The sequence below is a fragment of the Megalops cyprinoides genome, chromosome 10 (assembly GCF_013368585.1).
Source record: "Megalops cyprinoides isolate fMegCyp1 chromosome 10, fMegCyp1.pri, whole genome shotgun sequence".
NCBI lineage: Eukaryota > Metazoa > Chordata > Actinopteri > Elopiformes > Megalopidae > Megalops > Megalops cyprinoides.
The window spans coordinates 27,150,917-27,171,716 of NC_050592.1; the positions used below are offsets into that span (position 1 = coordinate 27,150,917).

General features: G+C 43.2%; 1 protein-coding gene across 1 annotated transcript in view; it reads left to right on the top strand.

Annotated features, from left to right (window-relative positions):
• The first annotated feature begins 1,292 nt into the window (after positions 1-1,292).
• Positions 1,293-20,800, top strand: part of znf407 (zinc finger protein 407) — a 168,170-nt gene continuing 148,662 nt past the window's right edge. Inside the window, exons 1-3 of the mRNA XM_036539569.1 lie at positions 1,293-1,350; positions 7,436-11,172; positions 17,045-17,159. Coding sequence (XP_036395462.1) covers positions 7,509-11,172; positions 17,045-17,159 — 3,779 coding nt within the window. The 5' untranslated portion in view covers positions 1,293-1,350; positions 7,436-7,508. The remainder of the gene's footprint in view (positions 1,351-7,435; positions 11,173-17,044; positions 17,160-20,800) is intronic.

The window sequence follows — 20,800 nt, forward strand, 5'->3', positions numbered from 1 at the left end:
CCACTGTGGTACTGTGGCTGCCCTGATATAGCAGAACTGCAAATGGAACGTCATGAATCAGCTTTTTCAGCTACATGAAATCTTCTGCCCTTGTACACCAAACGTCACACACAAACACATACAAAGAAAGAATAAACACTTACGAGCATCAAACATAAAAGAAAATTCACGAGAAAAAAATGAACACTGCTCCAGTCCATGTCAAAATTCCTCGTCTGTGATGAATTAGCAAAATTATGGCAAAGTAAACAATGTGCTGGAAGTTGAGGTTTAATATATCACCTCTACTGTTGGAGGTATCAATTAGAGCTCGTTCGTTAATCCATTTTATTAGGGCAGAAACGGTGAAACGTGTCGACGGTGAAACGATGATTTATCTCAGATCATTCATTTACAGGGTGTTTGATATTTTAACCTGTCAACCAGGAGAGGGCGCTGTGACTCTGTCACTGAACCAGATTGAACAGATTAGCTGGATGGAAAGAATGAGTATTTAATATCCCGATTTATCATTTGGTTGTTGTAACACTGGATTTACCGCCTGAACAGAATAGATGGCAGCAATGTAGTTGGATTGCAAGTCAAAAATACAAAAGAAGTAGAAGTTAGAATTATTCGAGTTTACAGAATGTCCACTTAAGTGCAATGAAGGTCTCTGGATTTGGTAGCCCTTCAATGTTATGCCAAGTAGTCAGAAAGCCACTTTATTTTAAAAGTGCATTTGCTGATTTATGCAATTGTTTTCTTTTTTTTTTGACTATTTCGCATTTTCACCATTACTGCAAGAACAACTTGGTCGCGGCTGCCAGAATATGTCCTCAAATGACTTTATATGGATGAATTATGTGGTTCAATGACGGTCAATATCCATGCTCTATTTGTGGCGTGAGTACATAATTTTCCGCAGATCTTTTTCAGTGCTCCGATTTGGAAGTTTATAAACTGTCCAGTCATTCACTTGAAACTACAAACCTGCTCCACTATTTATATCATGGCCAAGACACTTGAATGGCGGTATCTCCAGACCATCATGCAAGCATGTGAGCAGGACTTTCTATAGTAAAAACGATAAAAAATACCACACAGAAAGTCTGGTAATAACATACAATATCGACAGCGACCAACAAAATAAAATCACACCCCAGAAATATTTTTTATTGCGTACTCGACGGTTGATGCGTTTCGCCTTTTGCCAACCCTATTTTGAACCGTGCGGACCGTCGCCAGATCAGACCATGAAAAAAAAAAAAAAAAAACAGCGTAGGGAGTGACGTAGAACTCATTCTACGGTACGCCACTTGTGAGCAAGAGCATAACGAAGCGACGCGGGAAGTGCTGAGGTATTTTGAGGTAAGACTTAAAAACAACCTCTGTAACGGCAATTTACACGTATTTTACATTTTCAGAGACCCCAGGGAAATTGACGTTTTAATTACAATAGCTCTAAAGTCTCTAAAGCAACGTTTTTTCGAGGTAGTATTTAGCTTCCTTTTTGGGCCTCTGCGCTGCCGTCGTTTCTCCAAACCTTGAGCTCAGTAGTCCCGCCCCCACTGTGTTATTATTGGACGGTAACGATAACTTCCTTTACTTATTGGCCCTCGGACGTGCCAGTAAAACAAGATTCGAATTCAGGGAAGTGTCTTAAAACCAAGCTAAATAGAAAGCTAGCGGAGTGAGCTATATTTGCAACGATATTTCCTCGGTTCACCGTTACTTAATGTTACTGTTAAATTAAGACTTTATCAGAAACCCAGTAGTTTAATTTTATACATAACTGGACTCATGCTGTACACTTATTCTTATCGGTTATTGGAGAACATGAGTCATTAATCCCACTGTAATTTAACTGCTCGTTCTTTCACAACATGCCACTTGGCTAGCTAGCTGTGACACAGTAACGTACCCTTTCCTTGAACAGCTAGCTAACTGAGTGCTACTTGCGCACCTTGCTGTAGCTTATCTAATAGTATTACCCACTAGCTATCGTACTCATGAATTTACTACTGCAGAGGACAACAACCCGTTCCCCAGTAAGCCTGCAAATCGTGAAAACTTCTTAGTGAAACATACAGTTGACTGACTTGGCTTGACAACTTGCCGCAGCACTCTGTTTACAACAGTGGTTTGGTAGGACCTACATCTTTTCGCAAACTTGTCTAAAGAACTTGCCAACAGGTACAACACCCTGTCATAACTGTTGTTGATGCATGATGCGAGCGGTTTTTAAATACGCACGTAGCAAAAACGTGTCCCCGGAGGTACTCTAGCTAGCTTGTTAGATTTACAGTCAATAGCCCAATTGGAAAGGGGTACGGCTGCTAGAGTCCAATAAAACAGAAAGAGGCGGGATCTGTGTGTCTCTGGTTTGAAAAAGGACGGCAACATAGAGGCCCAAAAAGCCTGCCAGCTTCGAGTGCAGTTGTTTTTAGAAAACAAGAGAAAACCGCACGTACTAGTTAACTTCCAAGAACCTAGGCGTCTGCGGTGTCAAGCGGTTTTATACATCCTTGGCAACTTGAACACATAAACAACTATAGTTTATAAAACCTGAGTTTTCAATAGCGATCTAAATAAATAAATATGTCATTGTATTTATACTGGGTTATAAATGAGTAACCCACAATGCCAATTTTGGCCAGGACATACGTTTATTTTATGAATAGCATCGCTTAACAAAATCAGTTAATTAAGTCTTTTGACATGGTTTATAATGAGATTTCTTCTGTTTGTTTCAATGGTGCTTTCTCTTCTAGATTCCTGAATATTCAATAGAATAATTTTCTCATGTAATATATTAAGTGGTCTTGACAATCAAGGAACTGTTGACAGTTCGCCTTTGTCAACATATAATTGCTCTATAATTTTGTATTTTTCTGGGATATTCTATACACCATGTAAATCTAATTCCCAACCAACAGCAAAAAAGGAAAACACTGTTTTAGTCAGATAAAATATAACCCCCATAGTGTATTGCTATTGGGACAACCTCCTAGGACAGTCAGCTAGCTACTAATGTTTCATAATTCATTTAAAATAGCTAAATGTCCTCATTTTGCTTCTTACCAATAAGCAGGACCAGCAGCACTCCTAAAGAAATAGATAATCCATATAATCTGACATTAATGCAGAATGCTTTGAATTTATAGCAATATCTGTGGTTATTTTTTTAAATAAAAAACAAAAATAAAAAAGTTTAACATGTTTTTATGTATGCAAGCAAAGGCACTGCATGGAGTCAAATATACTGCTATATTCATGCACAGAGAAAGCGAGTGCTTTGGGAAAACATTCATAGTAAAAATAAGATTAACACTTCGCAAAGATAGAGACCAGTCTGTGGTACACTTGGTATTGTGTGAGAAATTAAGCCCTTATGAACAGATTCTCCATTTTTACACTAAAAATGAAAATTTGTGCAAGTGTATGTGGGTAAAACAGAAACAAAGTAAAATCTTAACTGAGATTGGGATTTCTTCACTGTTTAGGACATTTGATTCAAAAAGAAAGTTTCAAGTCTTAAAGACCTACACAATATTTTAGAACATAATAACTGTTTTCTGAACGCTTACACAAAAATTACAGCCATTTTGTTCCTGGTACCTGCTTAGATACATTGAAGTACATACAATCCTTAATTTATTTCTTACATACAATGTAAATATACAGTGAAATTTCTTATTTTTCATAGAATAACAGGTAAATGACAAGTCTGTCACTGCAATTCTCATTGTTACATTATAAATATGAAAGAAATTACACAATACATAATTTGTGAAAGGTACAGGTAGACCAATTTACATAGCCTCATTATTCATGGGAAAGGTCATCAATGTAATGTAACATCCCATCCATGCTTAATGCTACTGCAAAAAAGATGCGACAGTGCCATTCAGAGCCATTTTGTGTTGACTTTTTCCTGTCCCATGTTATAATAGCTCTTTGGGATTTTGCGAAAATACCACTTTCATGTAAATATTAAATAATATCTAGTCTGTACTGGCAGTCTGTTTAAGGGGTACAAGGAGACTGCTTCATCATATTAGCAAACACAGCAAAAGGCTATCTCCTAGCATATAAACTGTGCTAATGGTGTGCCAAAAATAGACATGGTGGAATAAGAACACAAAGCTTGTTTAGCCATTTGGACATTATCAAAATGAAGTGACTCCTCATGGTCTGTAATGGTGTTCATGTTTTATTTGTCACCATAAGACAATATTCTCATTAGACAAGCTTCATGTCCTTGCCAGCATTAAGTGAGAAGTGTCAAACTTTGTCCTGAATTTTAACCAGAGTTTGACCCCCCCACCCCCCACACCTAACTTCAAATTAGAGACCTGGTCTAGGGTGTGACTTTTGATCTTATCTTACAGTTCTTGGTTCAGCGCCATTTGGACGCAGCCACTGGTAATGCGTTTGGGAAATTTTTCCATTAGCATATAGATCAATGTTTTTATTGAATTTAAAAACTTGTGCTGGTTATGTGATGTGTGAAGAGGTGGCTGACCCTGGCCCTTGATAGTCTTAATCCTGATAGTACAGCGTGATTAAAATTAGTCTGTAAATCACGCCTTTAAAACTTGGCCACCTATGGAGGCAATTTAACTTTAGTTCTCAAAAGGTTGAAAAGTGCCTGTAAAATTTTATCAGCGTTATTATCAAGAGGTCAGTGTGAAGTGAACTGGTCAAAAATAAATGGTTCTAAGTCTTAAATTTGGGGATGCAATTGCTGAAGTTAAATGGATTAACAGATTTAATTGCTGTAGAGTCAGGGTCAATTCTAGGAGTAATATATCAGAAGCAAATTATTTTACATTTTACCTTCACATTGTGATTTTAATCCCTGTGCATTGACAAGGAGTGGGTTTGGTGTCAGCAAGAAAAATGAAACATTTCAATCTGCACTGTTGGTACATCGTTAGGTTGTCTCAACTCTTGGTAATTTTTTAATGTTGTTCAGAGAAAGGCTGTGCATATTATATGCGACATACAAAAGAGGTAGAATTGTCCATGAAAATCCATGCAATTGGGAGTGTCTTAGTGTTTTTGGGCATTTTTGCCCTTTAACAACTGATCCAGGGTCAGAATACTTGCTCACACAATTTTTTAAGCAGTAGATACTGACACATGAGCACTGCTTAGGGGCAGACCCTATGAACACTGTCCTATTTTGTTTTAGCTGGTAAAAAAACTACCTTTACACTGCAACAAAGACAGACACAGATAGATCAATCCTCAGGACTGAAGATCCTGTCTCTCTCCTGGTGCAGTGTATATAGTAAAAACATTTCAAAAATAGCCACTCACAATGTGTGGCTTTTAATGTGATAAGAATGGAAAAATCTCTCAAGTAGAGCTGTCATAATGATTTCACATGGGTAAGAATCCCAAACACTTCCCACATCTTGCAGTTCAAAGTTTGCCAGTTCTGGGGAATTTCTGATGTGGAAGCACCATGTGACAATTGTGGAAATTATAAATGAAGTGCTGCATATGATGTTTGGTTTTGAGAAAGTAATTTGAGTTGATCACACAATATAGTGCTATACCATGAGTTTTTTTTAAATTTTCACCTAAATTAAATCTACGAAATCAGTATTTTATTTGGACACACGATCAGCCTCAAGCCATCGCCTGATGTATGGGTGTGACTTATGACAAGTCAACAACGATATTAAAAAATAATCGTTGCGTGATGTTGATTGGCATAGCGGGTGCGATTGGCCTTGTCATCTTTAACCCCAGTGGCTGAGTGGAAATTTTGGTTTTGGCCCCGCATTTTGTGGCTATGTGCTTCGGGTGGCAACGTGCACCGACTTCACGTGCAAGTTGAAGCCGCGCGCTACTGTTCATAAAATCACTCTGGAGGAGAACTGGAATGACGCGCAACCAGCTCAGATCTCCTGCACCAGGCGGGAGGTCAGGCATGTCACATGCTGGTTACACCGCCCGAGGCTCAGTAAAACCAGTGTGGGGAGAGAGAGCTGGATAAATCGGACCGGACACACTCGTCTCAGAGTGGTAACTTACAGCGACAAGCCCTCTCCAAATTCGACCAGACACGATACTAATACTGCCCCTAAGATTTTTGTCTCTCTCCTTTCTTTGTTTTATTTTTGTCAATTAAGGCTCTCCTCCCTGACATTTTTTTTGTGTTTAATGTTTTCTATGCAGAGCCCATTCTGCAGTATGCGTGTGCAGCTGCATCTGAAATATCAATGCCTGCTGTCAGGTGTTAGGCCAAACAGTGGTCCCGTAGTTGTGTGTGTGTTTTAAAAACAAATAATAATGTAGTCTTAAATGACCAATTCTATTGCCTGATTTCTTTTTGGGAAAAAATGGAACTGGTGGTACCTATAAAGTGATGTAATGCTTTGTGATTAAAACTCATTATGCTTATCAGACATTGCTGTGAGGTTCTCCAGGATGTCTCATTAGTTCTGAATGTGAACAGGGGAGTTACATACCTAATGAGGCCGTGCCTCCATTTGCAATGGTGATTATGGGGATCAGATGGAGAGGTAGTGAGAGAGGACAATGTGAAACATCGTCCAACTGAGCAGTGCCATCATTGTCCTTCGCCGCGGGCCTCAATGTTTCTGATCAGGCAAGGCGAGAATGACACTAATACAGGTCTAATGAAGGGAAAACTAATGCAAAGGAGTTTAAGCCTTAAAGGGGTAGTGAGACTTAGTGAAATTTAGTTTCAGTGCAGTAGGAGGTATACTCCTCTTTCATGCCCTGATTTTTTGAAGGTCAGAAAAGAACTGTAGTTGAGAATGTTGAGAGGAAAGGACTGAAAGAGAGGTGTTGTCAGAAACAGTTTCATATATAGATTTTTGAAGATTTTTGAGCCTACATGCTGTAATTCTGGAGCTGAGTTTGAAACCAGTGTGTTTTATTTTGAAGTCCTGAGTGAGGCCCTACATGTGCCTGCAAGGAGGGTATCCTACTTAATCTAAATTGCTTTAGTAAACATTCAACTGCAGAATGGACACTGTGAACACAAATATGTAAAAATATAAACAATGTATGTTACTCTGATTAAGAATGTGAGCAACGCAAATGAATAATGTAATGTAATAAACCGTAGTAGGACTTCTGGGTGTTTTAGGCATTGTTAATGAGCGCAGGCCCTGTTTTGCGTTCATGTGCATGTGTGTGTTTGGTCTTGAAATCTTCCAGTTTTCTCATTGTGAGCACTAGATGGCGACAAATAACCATGAACTCATAAAAAATATTTGTTATTCTGTAATCCAGTTTGTATAACACAGAGTTAGTCAATACATGTGAACTCTGTCTTGGTTGTAACAATAGACAAATTTAAAGTTAAAATGTTAGAACATCTAGCTAATCATACAGAACCTGGGTTATTGCATTTGAAAAAGGTATTAAATGCTTCAAATGTAACAATTATTTTTGCTTATCTTGACAGGAAGAAGAGTCCCTAAGGACACTAAAAACATAATCCTGGGATTCTTTTACCTGTAAACAGAAAGGACAGCAAAATGGACAAATCAATGAGTAAAAGGAAGTTAAGGTCGGGGAAGGAAGTTGGCAAAGACGAGCCACTACATCAAGTGGAAGGAAGCGATTCCAAAGTTGTTGAAGGAAGTGCTGGAGGTCCCCCTTCAGCTAAACGAGCCAAGGCTGCTGACATGGCTAGTAACATCACCGGGGAGCAGAAGAACAAGGAAGGTGCTTCGGTTGAAGCAGAGGTGGAGGCTGAAGAGGCACGCGGCAAAGAAGATGCAGGTGATGAATCTCAGCCTGACAAGAGTGGTGGTCAAAGAGCTGTCGAAGGTCGCACGTGTTCCCTCTGCGATTTTGTGGCCAAGACCCCCACTGCCCTAAAAGTACACGTCACGAGGAAACATTCTGGCGAAGGGACTCCCGTTAGGAAAACCGAGCCCTCGAAAACACTGCGACAGCGCAGGGGCAGCGAGAGCGAGAGGCTCGGAGCACCGGAGACAAATAGTGCTGACCTTATAGACAAGCATGTTAAAGAGCCGCAAGAAGAAAAACAGGCCATCAGCTCCACTGATGGTCATTTGCAGTTTGAAGATGTCTCTGTTTGCCAGGCTGATGACCTTAACAACACTCAGCTTCAGAGAGAGAACACTGCACCGGGGGGACACGCCGACAACATCTCATCACCTAAGTGTCAAGAAGCGGGAGAAAAAGAGCTGAAAAAATCAGAAATGGACATTACTGGCAAAATGGTGGAAGGTCAGTCTTCCTTAATGGGTGACAAAGATACAGCAGTCACCCAGGCACAGATGGAGAGGGATGGTGGTGACTGCAAAAGACCTGCACGTTCCACTAAAGACACCGGAGCCGAGGGGAAGAATCTCCTTCCCAAAACAAAAGCAAAAAGGGACAATCAAGCTACCAGTCAGACGGGCACAGAGGGCACGAGTCTCAGTCCCACTCAGATACTTCTGGAAATGGTCGAAGTGGTTGCAGAGAACACATGCGAGGAAGACAGTGACAGAACGCAGGAGTCTAAGAAAGGTTCAGCGGATTCAGAGCGCAGTTCTGAGGCCGCTGGGGACAGCGCTGCCGTTGAACAAGGCGACAGTCTTAGCTCAGACTGTCAGATTGTCAATGTCACTGGCACTGCACAGGTGGCAGAAATGGTTGAAGGACAGGAGATGCCTGTTTGTCAGAAGGCTGTGAAACGAGGCCCGAAGCCAAAGACTCAGCACACATGCAGCTACTGTGGCCACGTGTTTCGGGACAAACCAAGCCTAGTGATGCACGTTAAAAGGCGCCACACCAAAGAAATGAACTTCTTTTGTGAGCTCTGCTCTTACGCTTGCGTGGCTAAGTGCGATTATGAAAAACACTGCTCAAGCAACAAACACAAAAAAAGGGTTTCGGAGGCAGGCAACGTCCCAGGTGACTTGCCCACTGCAGGTGGTGAGGAAAAACTGGAGGATGCAGTCAAGATGGCGACCCAGGTCTCCAGCAAAGTCTCTGAGTCAGTCCCAGCGAGCGTTGCACAGCTTCAGTGTAAGGCCCAAGGAGACCAGACTGATGGGGACACCTGCGATGATCCAACCACAACATCTAATGCAAAAGAGGTAGAACGGAAGGACGACAGCGTGGGAGAGGATGTCCAAGAGAGTGCTGAGGAGGCCAGCGCATCCCAAGGCCAAAAGTCCCCTGGCAGGGAGCTGTCACCTGGCGATGACCCGCAGAGGAGCAAGGAGGATGACACTGGGTTGCAGCCGTCTGATGGAGCTGAGCAGGCTGTGACGACTGGCACGCCGGCGAACGCGGAGGAGCTCGCTGAGAAAAGCAGCCCGAAAAAAAGGCGAGGTCGACCGAAGGCGTCCACCCTGACAACGTGCGACTACTGTGGGTTGGTGGCTTCCAATGCCACCAACCTCAGCGTCCACATAAGACGGAGACACAGCCATGAGTATGGATTTGTCTGCAAGGTGTGCAGCTACTCTTGTGTGACCAAAGGTGACATGGATCGTCACTGCACTACAAAGAAGCATATAAAACGAGTGGCAGTCAGCAGGGCTGATTCTTCAGAGGACAGCCAAGTAGACCCTACTAATGTGGTGGAGGTCCTCATCAGTAAGGCGTCTGCTACAGGGGGTCAGCCGAGAGAGGGAGAGGTCATGGAGGCAGGGTCTGCTCTATCCACAGAGTCTGGCACGGGGCCATTGTCCCACCTCAAGAACGGACAGCAAACTCAAACAGATGCCGTGCAAACTGAATCAGATGATCAGATGACTGGTCCAGCTCAGAAAAAATGCAAGTATGACTCGGTAAACTCCTGTACCTACTGCGGGTTTGTGGCTCATTCTATTCCATCCTTAGATCTCCACATCAAGCGCAAACACACACGAGACTTTGAGTTTGTCTGCATGGCGTGTAATTACTATGCGGTCACTTGCAGAGAGATGTCGCGACACGCCACTACTGATAAGCACAGACAGAAAAGCCAGGCTTACCTGGAGAATCTGGGGAATAATGAAATTGATCTGACTCAACTGGATTCAAAGAGGGTGGCACAGTCTGAGAGCAACCTTGAGAGCCAAAATGTGACAGTTGAAAAGAGCCCCAGCATGCAAGAGGCTACCTTGGGTGAAGACCACCAGACAGATGCTGGGAAGTTTCAAGCAGGCTCCAGCTCTGATGGGGATGTTGTGACCTGCAGCAATGAGGAGGCGGTTGAGCAGGCAGAACAAGACTGTACCCAAGTGAACACAAATGTCAAAGCAGTGACTGTAGAGGAGAGCATAGAGGATGCTGCAGTGATTCAGGAAAATGTCCAGTCTGACAGTGAGGTGGAAAATACTGAGCTGAAAGGCCACAAAAGCACGGGTCCAGGAGATGACCAGGCTGTCCCAGAAGACTCTCCCAGTGTGGTCCATCCTGCCCAGGAGTCCGCTGGTGACCTTGAAGAGGAGGAGTCTGAAGTGGAGGATGACTGCTTACTTGAGGGCTCGTCGGACGCCGACCTGGAGTTTGCCGATGGGAGCGGCGACAGCCTCTGTGCGGCTAATAAATTGGTGAGGGCGGTGCCCTTTGACGCGTCCATCGTTCCCTTCAAAGCTGTGTGCGAGGGCCAGGTCTCAGGGCTGGCCAGGCCCCAGGCTGCAAAGAGGACCGCCTTTGTCAGCAGGCCTCCGTCCGCCGCAAGCCCCCAGAGGAAAAGCAAGGTGCTCATAAGCTCCGGGACCAGGGGCGGGGTGACCGTGCGGATCCGCTGCGAGGACTGCGGCTTCATGGCGGATGGCCTGAGCGGCCTCAACGTGCACATGTCCATGAAGCACCCTTCCAAGGAGAAGCACTTCCACTGCCTGCTCTGCGGAAAGTCCTTCTACACCGAGAGCAACCTGCACCAGCACCTGACCAGCGCCGCCCACCTGCGCAACGAGCAGGCCAGTATCGAGGAGCTGCCGGAGGGGGGCGCCACCTTCAAGTGCGTCAAGTGCAGCGAGCCCTTCGCCACTGAGCAGGACCTCTTCATGCACATCAAGGAGAAGCACGAGGAGCTGCTCCGGGAGGTCAACAAGTACGTCCTGGAGGACACGGAGCAGATCAACAAGGAGCGCGAGGAGAACCAGGGCAGCGTCTGCAAATACTGCGGCAAGGTGTGCAAGAGCAGCAACTCTATGGCCTTCCTGGCGCACGTCCGCACACACACAGGTACGCCGCACTCCGTTATATTTTTAGATGAGATAGTGCTAGATTAATCATCACACATTCATGAGGTCCCCATTAGGGCTTGCGGTATGAAGGTATTTTCAAGCTTCATTACTATTAAGCTATTTGGTGGCAAATCAACGTGACAGCTCAATTTTTGTGGAGACATTGCATGCCAAAGTTAATGTTCAGTGTTGGAAGATGGCCTGGGATTATGCTATTTTCTGTATTTTTCTTTCAGGTGTGAGACCAGTCAGATAAGAATGCAAAATCGTGCATATCCACAGCTGTCATTTTCTGTGGTTTTTGGCTTCTTCATGTTACATATCAAACCCAGGGAAAGTGCTTGACTGGACACACCAATCAGACATAGTAATCACATATGAGCCCTGTGAGGACCATGCGCTTTTTGTGTGATGACATGTTTGGCCAAACACTTTCCTAGGGTTAATATTTCAAGTGCTTCTTTCCCACAGAACTTGCAGCCCATTGATGAATTTTTCAGAAAATAATGTAGGCGGCTTTGAAGAATGTCTCAGCATCAAACAGACTTGAGTCTGTTCCTCATCCCAAACAGAGTAAACAGAAAGCACATAGTACTCACACAGATGTATCAGAGATGCCATACCGTCCTTTGGGGGGGGATGTCAACAGCAGAGCCTCCAAAACTGCACATTCCAACCAATACAGCACTGAGAGAGACAGTTTGTGCGTTTTCACACACATAGCTAAGTGCTTTGCCTTTATACCCATAAGAAGCTGTCATGAAACTTCTGCAAAGAAGGAGGAAGAGAGAGAAGGAGAGGGAGAGCGACGGTGAGAGAAAGAGAGAGAGTGAGAGAGGGAAAGATGCTAATGATGCAACGAATTGGATTCCCAATGCAATGTCTGGTCAAGACATGTGACTTATAATTGATGTGTCCATTACTTCAATTCTCTTGTAATTACAGTCAATAAGTCTTGTAAACGTGTTGGAGCTCGCTAAAAGCATAAGAAATGCAAAAGAGAGTTAGGCTAATCATTTAAAATAATCAATGCGGACATTTCAGCTCTTAATTTCCCCTGTGTGGAGGATAGCTGATCATTCTTAATCCATTAAGATTTATTTTGTCGTTTATAATGCAAAATAGGTTTTCACCGGTCACGACTGCGGGTTCGAGAACGTCCAGCAGGTTAAGCGCTGACTGTAGTTCATTACTCTTCCTTGACGATATATATTAATTGCTTTTAAAATCAGCTTAATGCAGGAACGAGAAATGAGGGAGACATCGATAAACGCCTGTTTGCTTCATTGGGCCTCTCTCCTTGCTAAGATTTAAATGACTAATTGGATTTCAGGCCTATATTGTCTGCGGAACAAAAAATCAACAGGGTGAAGATTAAAAAGCGTTTAGTTTGTATCCAGCAAGCAAAAAGTGAAACATTGACACACCCAATGTGATCAACCACCTAAACATACTACATAGTATTTGTTAGGGCCCTTAAATGAGATTAACAAGATTTCCTTTATTCAGCCATTGAATTCACAGGAAATATGTTATACTTTTCTATTACATGTTGTTAAATATGGCGAAAACATCAATGAAAACTATATTTGGTTAAGTTGTTAAATAAGCTGCAGGCAGTTGTTTTACCAGTTATCCTATCTAGGAATTTTATTTGCGGTTCACAGTGAAACAGGATGCGGGAAACCAGGTGCGGGAGAATGGGTTCCTAGTTTTCAATTTAAAATGAAGAGCCCAGGGCAGGGGCAGTTTTGTCATTTCCCCACAGGATAATGAGCTTTCCTCATTGGTTTAGTTTACAGTGGGGTGTGGGAGGAGGGCGTATGCCCCCACCAGTCCTGATTTTGGTTCAACAGAGATATTGGACACCTCCCTTCCTCACTTTCAAACTGAAAGCTATACTGCTGAATTGCATAGCATATACCCTTGGCTTAAGTAACGTGGAATTACAGGACAAGTAGTCCTTAATGGAAGGAGTGTGCATTTTTGTGCAGGATCTTGCATCGGACTTTATTTGAGGCAAAGGGTTTTGGGGAAGATTGCTCTTGCTATTTAATCTGTTAGCAGCTATGATATTAAACTAGTCTCGTCAGAAGAGCCTTATCCAATGGAGGTCAAAGGCATGATATTTTTCACCAAACCGTCCTTAAACCCACTTGAATCTGGCTATTCAGCCACCCTGATGGCAGTCTGTGTGAAGCCGCTTCAGACGACACAGGCCAGCCTGCCTCTTTCACTGGCAATAGGTGGTCTCCCATAAAGGCAACAGGAGACAGGCGGTTTCAACTCTGTGGAACAAATTGGATACTGTTCAGATGGGTTTTTTCTTTATTTTTTTTTTATTTTCAGTGCAGTGTAGTGGCTGTTCTCGGAAAAGGATGGGGTTACAGTGGCTTGGATAATGTAATCATCTGACTGGTCTGCAGTGCTCTGAAGCTCCGCCCTGGGGGACTCTTTTCGGCTTTCAGGGATCAATCAATCTGTCCGTCTGACAGCTCTGGTTTACGCAGGAGAGGACAACATGCCTCACTCGCCCTGCTCCAGTCTGTTACCAGTCACCGCCCCAGAGCACAGAGCCCAACCCCTAAACAACCGCTTACTATCAGCCCCACTCACATCCCCAGCAGAGATCTGAAACAAACGCACATCTTAAGCCCCTCTCCCCCGGCAGCATAAACATCACATCCTAAACAAACGCATGCTTGCTATTCTTCTCACAGGCACGGCACAGTTAGGCTTCCTGAGTCTAATCATGGAGTGTACTATCATTAGCCATCAATGCCTCACAGATTTGGGCCAGCCACATTTTCTCATGGAGTGCAGAACATTTTGATTGGTTCACACCAGTCAGTGATTGATGTGACATGGACGCTCTGCTCATTAGGTGGTTTCTTGAGGCCTTGCTTGCCCATCAGAAGCCTATGCTCCAAATAGAAGTCTCTGATGGAATGCCATCATATGAGACATTTCACCTCCAGCTGCAAAATGGAATTCCTCATCCCCATAATGCAATGCAAGCCAAGTGAGTGACATGGACAGATAGCTGATATCTGAAAAAAGCTCCCTGGAGACAAATGATTTCCAGCAAAAGATCTGCAATAGCCCACATCACAGTCAATGGTTATTCTTCCCCACAAAATGCTATAAATAGCGAGCAAATAGCAAGCAGAATAAAGCTGTTGTCTTTACTAGAAGAAGAACATACCACAAGGGTGTTGTCACAGTAGTTTACTTGCGTAACTAGATTTCAACGTATTTAGTATGATATGTGATGAACCCTTAAACGGGAGGGAGGGTCAGTTTGACCTTCATTGTAGTTTTAAATGAATCGATAATTTGGCCCAGTGGAGGCTGACAGTTCATTTGCTCCAGGCACCATTCTGTGCCATACATTATCATGGACCTCTCTGTGCTGGACTGGGTCAACTTTACACTGTCGCTACGATAGAGGGGACTTTATTTGCGTAATGCCAGCATTTGTTCTGACTGTGGCACGTAGCTAATATGGCAACATTTTTTATGTGAACTAAATTATCATTGCTGAGTTTGTATATGACTGATTCATTATCATTACTGAGTTTTGTCTGCGCAACATGGCTGTGAAATGCACCACAGTCTTGTGGGGATCTAGGGTGTTTTTATTTACTTGGCTTAATCAATGAAATTACAGGATGGGGGAGGTCACACGCGTATTTGTCAGTTTCCCCCAAAAAGTGCATTTTGCCAATGAGAACGTAATGGATTTGCATTTTTCTGAAATTAACCGCCTTTTCACCGCAGAGCCATTTGACCCTTGCTGAACCAAGGCAAGAGTAATGGACGCAGCCTCAGTGCTTGCATGTTTGGAATATAGAAAATGAGGCTTCCTTTGTTACGCGGTGGAAACCATTGTTAAGAGGGGGGTTATTGATTTGTCACTCCATGACAAAGGCCGAAATCGTCTCCCATGTCCCCCCCAAATAAAGCATTCTTAACTGTTTAATGCGTTGGAGGTGGTTTCGCATTGCAGGAAAGGGAGGTGAAAAAGAGTTGTGATGGAGGGAACATCGCCGGAGGTTTTAGGAGATGAATTAGTCATTGTCAGTCTCATTTCAAATGCGAAAAAGTCACACCACCAATTTAGATGACAGTATTAATTTAACATGACACTGCATTAATGGTCAATTTCAGTTTTACACAACTCATCCAGGCGGAATGGACTTCCTTAACTTGATAAGATGTGACGGCTGAGGGCTATAACGTCTCTCTCCCCTTGGCATTTTCAAACGCGTGAAGCCATCCGGACGGATTCAATCCCTGCACGGGTCGCTCCCTGCACCTAGGCTTTGTGACTTGGTGGGTTGGAGGGGGCGGGGGGAGGTGGGTGGGTGGTTGGGGAAGTGAGGGGAGGGGGGGGGCGGTCAAAATGAAGAGATCCTGATTCGCCGGCACTCAACTGTGAAACGCTCTCCCATTTCTGGACCTTGTTAGCACGCGGCTGCCTTTCAATCTTCGTTACAGCATTAAAATTCGATGTGTCGTACTTTAAGCTCGCAGGAAGTGAACCGTGCTTGAACGTATTAGTAATCTACACAAAGTGCTTAATCAAATCAGCGAGCGGTGCTGGGATAAATATTGCATCGTGTCTGGGAATATTTGCCGGGAGATTATTATTTTTTTATTTATTTATTTTTTTTTGCATTAGAGTCCCTTAGTTTGATCTGTGAGCTTCCACCATCTGAAAAAAAAGAATATTGTTTTTTTTTTGCAGGAGGATTTAGGCTTGCTCTGTACCACCTAGTGGAGCAGGCTGCTGAACCAAGAAGCTGCTTTGAGCTGAGCAGCACAGCCAGCCTGCTAATGACCCTGTGAGTGCACTGTGCTGCACTGATGAATGTCAGGCAGCCATTCGCTCCCTCATCTGGACACTTGAAGCCCCCCTGATTTATTAATGACAATAATTAGGAATAAACCTCCCTGCAAACCTAAGCAAAGTGATTAGTGTTTTAATGACGGAACGGGCGGCGAGCACACAGAATTGATCTGCACACTCCGCCTGACCTTTTGAATCCAATTTATGGCGTCTTGGAATGGCAAAAAAGGGGCGTCTGATGCATATAGTGCCTTTCCTTTTCACTCAGGCCTGGCTGGCTCAAGGTAACTGGCCTGACAGAGGGCTGGTAGGGGCGGGTCAGTAAACTTAAGAGCGATGGGCTGTCATGGTGTCTGTAATTTGATTTTGTGTTGATAAAGGAGCGCTTTGTCACAAGACTAGTGGTGAGCACTGTCTTTGTGAATGACCGTGTTGCGACAGGACCTTGGTAAATGGCACTTCCTTTAGCGTTATTGTTCCCATAATCGGACAGAGGCGGGACCACATAACTCTGAACAGGATGATGGCAGTTCAACAGGTTTTCTAGCTACTCATAGACCACTAATGTAGTCAGAGTCAGAGAAAGAAGCTATATAGGTTCAATCCAAACAGTCCTAAGAGGATTCAGGGGGTTACGTGTCCTAGAGATAGTGTGGTGCTTTGACACCAGGGTTGACTAGCCTGAAATGAGTTTTTTTTTTTTAAATAAATACCTGATATGAGTGTCCAGTGCTGGCCATCTAAAAACAGACTTTTCTTTCAGATGTCTCCTCACTTAAAACCTGGCCAAGCCCAACTATGCTTAGCTTTTGTGTGATTGTGGACGAACAGGTTCAACACAGTACTGGTATTCACTGCAAGCTCCCACAGCTGACCCCTGACCTGTCCCATGGTGCTATTCACCGGAACATCTGAGATGGAAATTGATAATAATATTGATAATGATAGTGTAATATCTTACCCTTCTTTGTTGTTTCTTCTACCTGTTTTTGGCTTCACGTCTCGTTGATCTTTTCAGGATCGAAACCGTTCAAGTGCAAGATCTGCGACTTTGCCACAGCGCAGCTGGGAGATGCTCGAAACCACGTCAAGAGGCACCTGGGCGTGAGAGAGTACAAGTGCCCTGTCTGTGGGTGAGTACAGCCACGCCCTTCTGCCCCGTGGGGCCTCATGGCCAAATTACAATGATATGGGGGCTGTCGATCACCATATGGTACTTCAAACAACATGTCTGCTAGTAAGAGACACCACCGTGATTCTTGCTAACTCCGGACCGGTCCGTTTCACTCATTCATGGTTAATCTTGCAAACCACCGGATTTACCTCTAACGACACAGTAATATATGTTTGATTTTAATTTCCAGTATATACTCCGCTTTCTGTGGTGTCTGAAAAAAATAAAAAACGTCTTCTTAACTCAATCAAAACACGTCTGCTCCTCATGTGAAGGCATCGATTCGCGCTGCCCTCTTTGAAACCCCGCCGTGGTGATGTGCGGGAGTGAATCGGGGGCCCCTAACCATATTGTGCGTGCAACAGCCGTCCACCTCATTTTCTCTGGGCCGCGGAGAACGCCTTCGCTTCAGAGACCGGGGATGGGTGTTGATACTTTAAGATCATATTGTTTTGGCATTTAATTAACAAATGCAAATCAGGGCCAAGACCAAATGGGAACCTTGACCCAGCTGCCAATCAAACGTGAGACCTGTTCTCAGAAAGACCCCTCGCATCGTCTTTTATTTATTTATTTTCTTCCTTAAGTCAGAGGCGCTCTGACACTGTTGATAGAAGACCCAGCGTCAAGAGGAGGCATGCAATTACCGAGAGGTTTGGTAAAAGCCTTGATTTGGGTGAGGTGGAAGTGTGAGCATTGGGCAAATGATGCAGTATCAGAGGTAGTGAGAGTGGGTAGCCCAGAATTCGGCACTGGCACTGAGACACTCTGGTCTGATAAGTCCAAATTTCATTGATTCATTATTTCACTGACTCAAAGTACGTTTGAATACCGTGGCCTCCTGATTGTGACAGTAAGTGGCTCTTTGTTCTAGGAGCTTGGCTTAATGTGCTATTTATGTAGTTTTTCCATTGTTTCTTGTTGTGAAATGAACAGTGGTCCTCCCTCATAAAAATTGCATCATAAAGAATCACTTTGTCATGAAGGATAATATTTAAAAAGAATGAATTTCAACCCCCCCCTCCAAAACACGCATATGGTGAAGTGATTACTGTGCTGGTTTTTAAAGAGAGCTTCTTACCTGGAACTGTCACACAAAATAAAACTGTAACCAATTGTGGCCAAAACTGTAAGCATTTTAAAGACACCAGCCAAGCAAGTAAATAATCTGATCTGAAAATAATGTAACAGGCCCCAGTGGTATTTTTTTTTTTCTCTGTATCCCCCAAATTATGAAACAAGTTTAATAATCATAAAGTTGAGCCATAAAAGTCTGACCTGTGAAAGCTGCGGGAACGGCACGCGGGCGACCCCCAAACAAACCGTCTGCTGGCGGATATTGCGAGATCCGTCATATTCAGGGCGAAAGCCCATGGCGGCCATTTCCTTTCGCCACCCCCCCAGTGCACCCCCAGCGTCCGGCGCTCACAGAGGTGCAAAGCCAAGCCTCTTAATGACCCATTTCTCCTCTCCTCCATCATTTTCAGAAATGCTCCTGGAATCAGCACTTTTCCCCCCTCAGCCCCCCACTCCCCAAAGATGCTCCACTCCGGCCCTCTCCATGCCTGCTAAATTATGTATCAGGAATTTAAACACCGTGAAACATTGGTTTAATATAGCAATGGTATATTGATACCGTGCAAAGTGTGCTGCGCGTTCGCTGCTGTTGCACCTATGGCCTCTGAAATTTGGCGGCCCTCTGATTCATGTGGCATATTTTGTATGACCGTTATTTGGCTTGAGATTGTTGTTAACTTCTGTATGTGAGGTTGTAAGAATTTACAGTTTCCTGGAAACAAAGAAGGTGAAACATATAAGCACAGTTGGAGCTTTTGTGTAAGTGGCGCTGTTAGTGTAAGTGAAATTTATACATACATTTCCAAGAAATATGTGCATGTCTGTGTGTGCGTGTGCATAATATATGTGTGTGTGTGTAGTTAGAAGGATGTAAGAATGTTCATTTTGATGAATTAATATTTGAATTTTATATGGCTCCTAAGATTGAACATTTGAGTAATTGAACCCTGCTGTTTTCCCCAAGCACTGTATGAAACTCCAGGTCTTTCTGAGACAAAATGACACATGGCAGAGTGATCTGCATTCAGTCACTTTCAGGCAGGAATATTAATAATATCACTAATTTTTTTTATTTTATACAGGGTTAGACTCTCCTTCATGAATATTGATGAGAAGGAATGAAACTTTGGCAATTTACCAGCATTCAAAGATATGACAAAGATAAACAATTAGTGATCCTGTGATCTCGCTTGAAAAATCGCATACTTGGAATATTATTTTGTGATATCTGTTGTCTGTATGGTTTTATTGACACTGGATAGATCCAAACCTTCTGATAGATATGTTTCTGCTAACTGAGAGCTCCCTATGTTACTTCCATTCTAAACAATCAGTTGTGCTTTCTCCCTCCTCAGTAATATGCACGCTTGCGCTGGCCTGCATATAGTGTGAAACCAACTTATGACAGGAGAAAACGCTGCAGTAGCTGCTTATCCCACACAGACGTCACTTAACTCAACCCCTATAGTCTGCCCTTCCTCTCTGCCACGATATCCCATAATCCTCAAATAGAATCTCGTTATAACTCCCGTAAAACTATTTTAAAATTTGGTGGCAGTTGTTGCAGATGAGAAGGGATCCCAATGTGGATGATTATAATGCCACTCTCTGATCTTTAATAATTGTAAGTCGCCGCATCATAAAGTGTCAAAGGGGGTGTCCATAGCCGGCAATTAAACGGCGGAATATAATAGACCAAATTAGTGCCTGTCGAGTTTCGAACAACACAGCCAGTATTTGAGTTACACTTAATCATTACGTGCATTAGCAACTTCATCGCAATCCCACATACGGCTGAGCTTGACAAGCTCTGCATTATTTAAACCTCTGATGGTAGAAGCCATTTATTTGTGGGCTGCGGAAGGACACGGCGAGTTTTACAAAGCACGGAAACACTTAAAAGCCCAATTTATCCAAATCAATGTCTTAAAGCAAATAAACCAAAGGGCCTAAAATGAGCAATTTTTAGAAGCTGGAAAAATATTTAGTGATGCAAAGCAGTGGACAATTTCAGACAGCGCCGATGAAATTTAAACATTTACTTGTAACCAACAAGGAGATATGTACGAGACCTTCTTTTTGCATAATTCATTTACATTTTCCAATTTATGTGAATATTTAACGAAGCTTATATGTTGATTAAACAAAATGATTCTCTGTTTCTAACGATCGTTCTCCTAATTAGGGATTCTGGGTAAATCTTTTTGTTGAATGCTCTATACATGCAAATTGGGACTTCTTTTTAACACAAAGCTCCCTTGAACAGGGGTCATTAAGAAGTAATGAGAGTCTTACTGATAACAGACCTGTTGTCACTTTTTATTAAATAAATGTATATTTGCACTTGGGAGGATATGCACTTGCACCACATTGTACAGTATCTTGTAATCTTGCGTTTTCAAGGGTCTCTTAAATTATCTTTCTTCTCATTGTTTGCTTTTTTACACAGTTAACTATATATAGTGTACCATTATCTGGAATGAAATAAAACATGTAATGTTAAACGTCATTTGCTGAATCTAA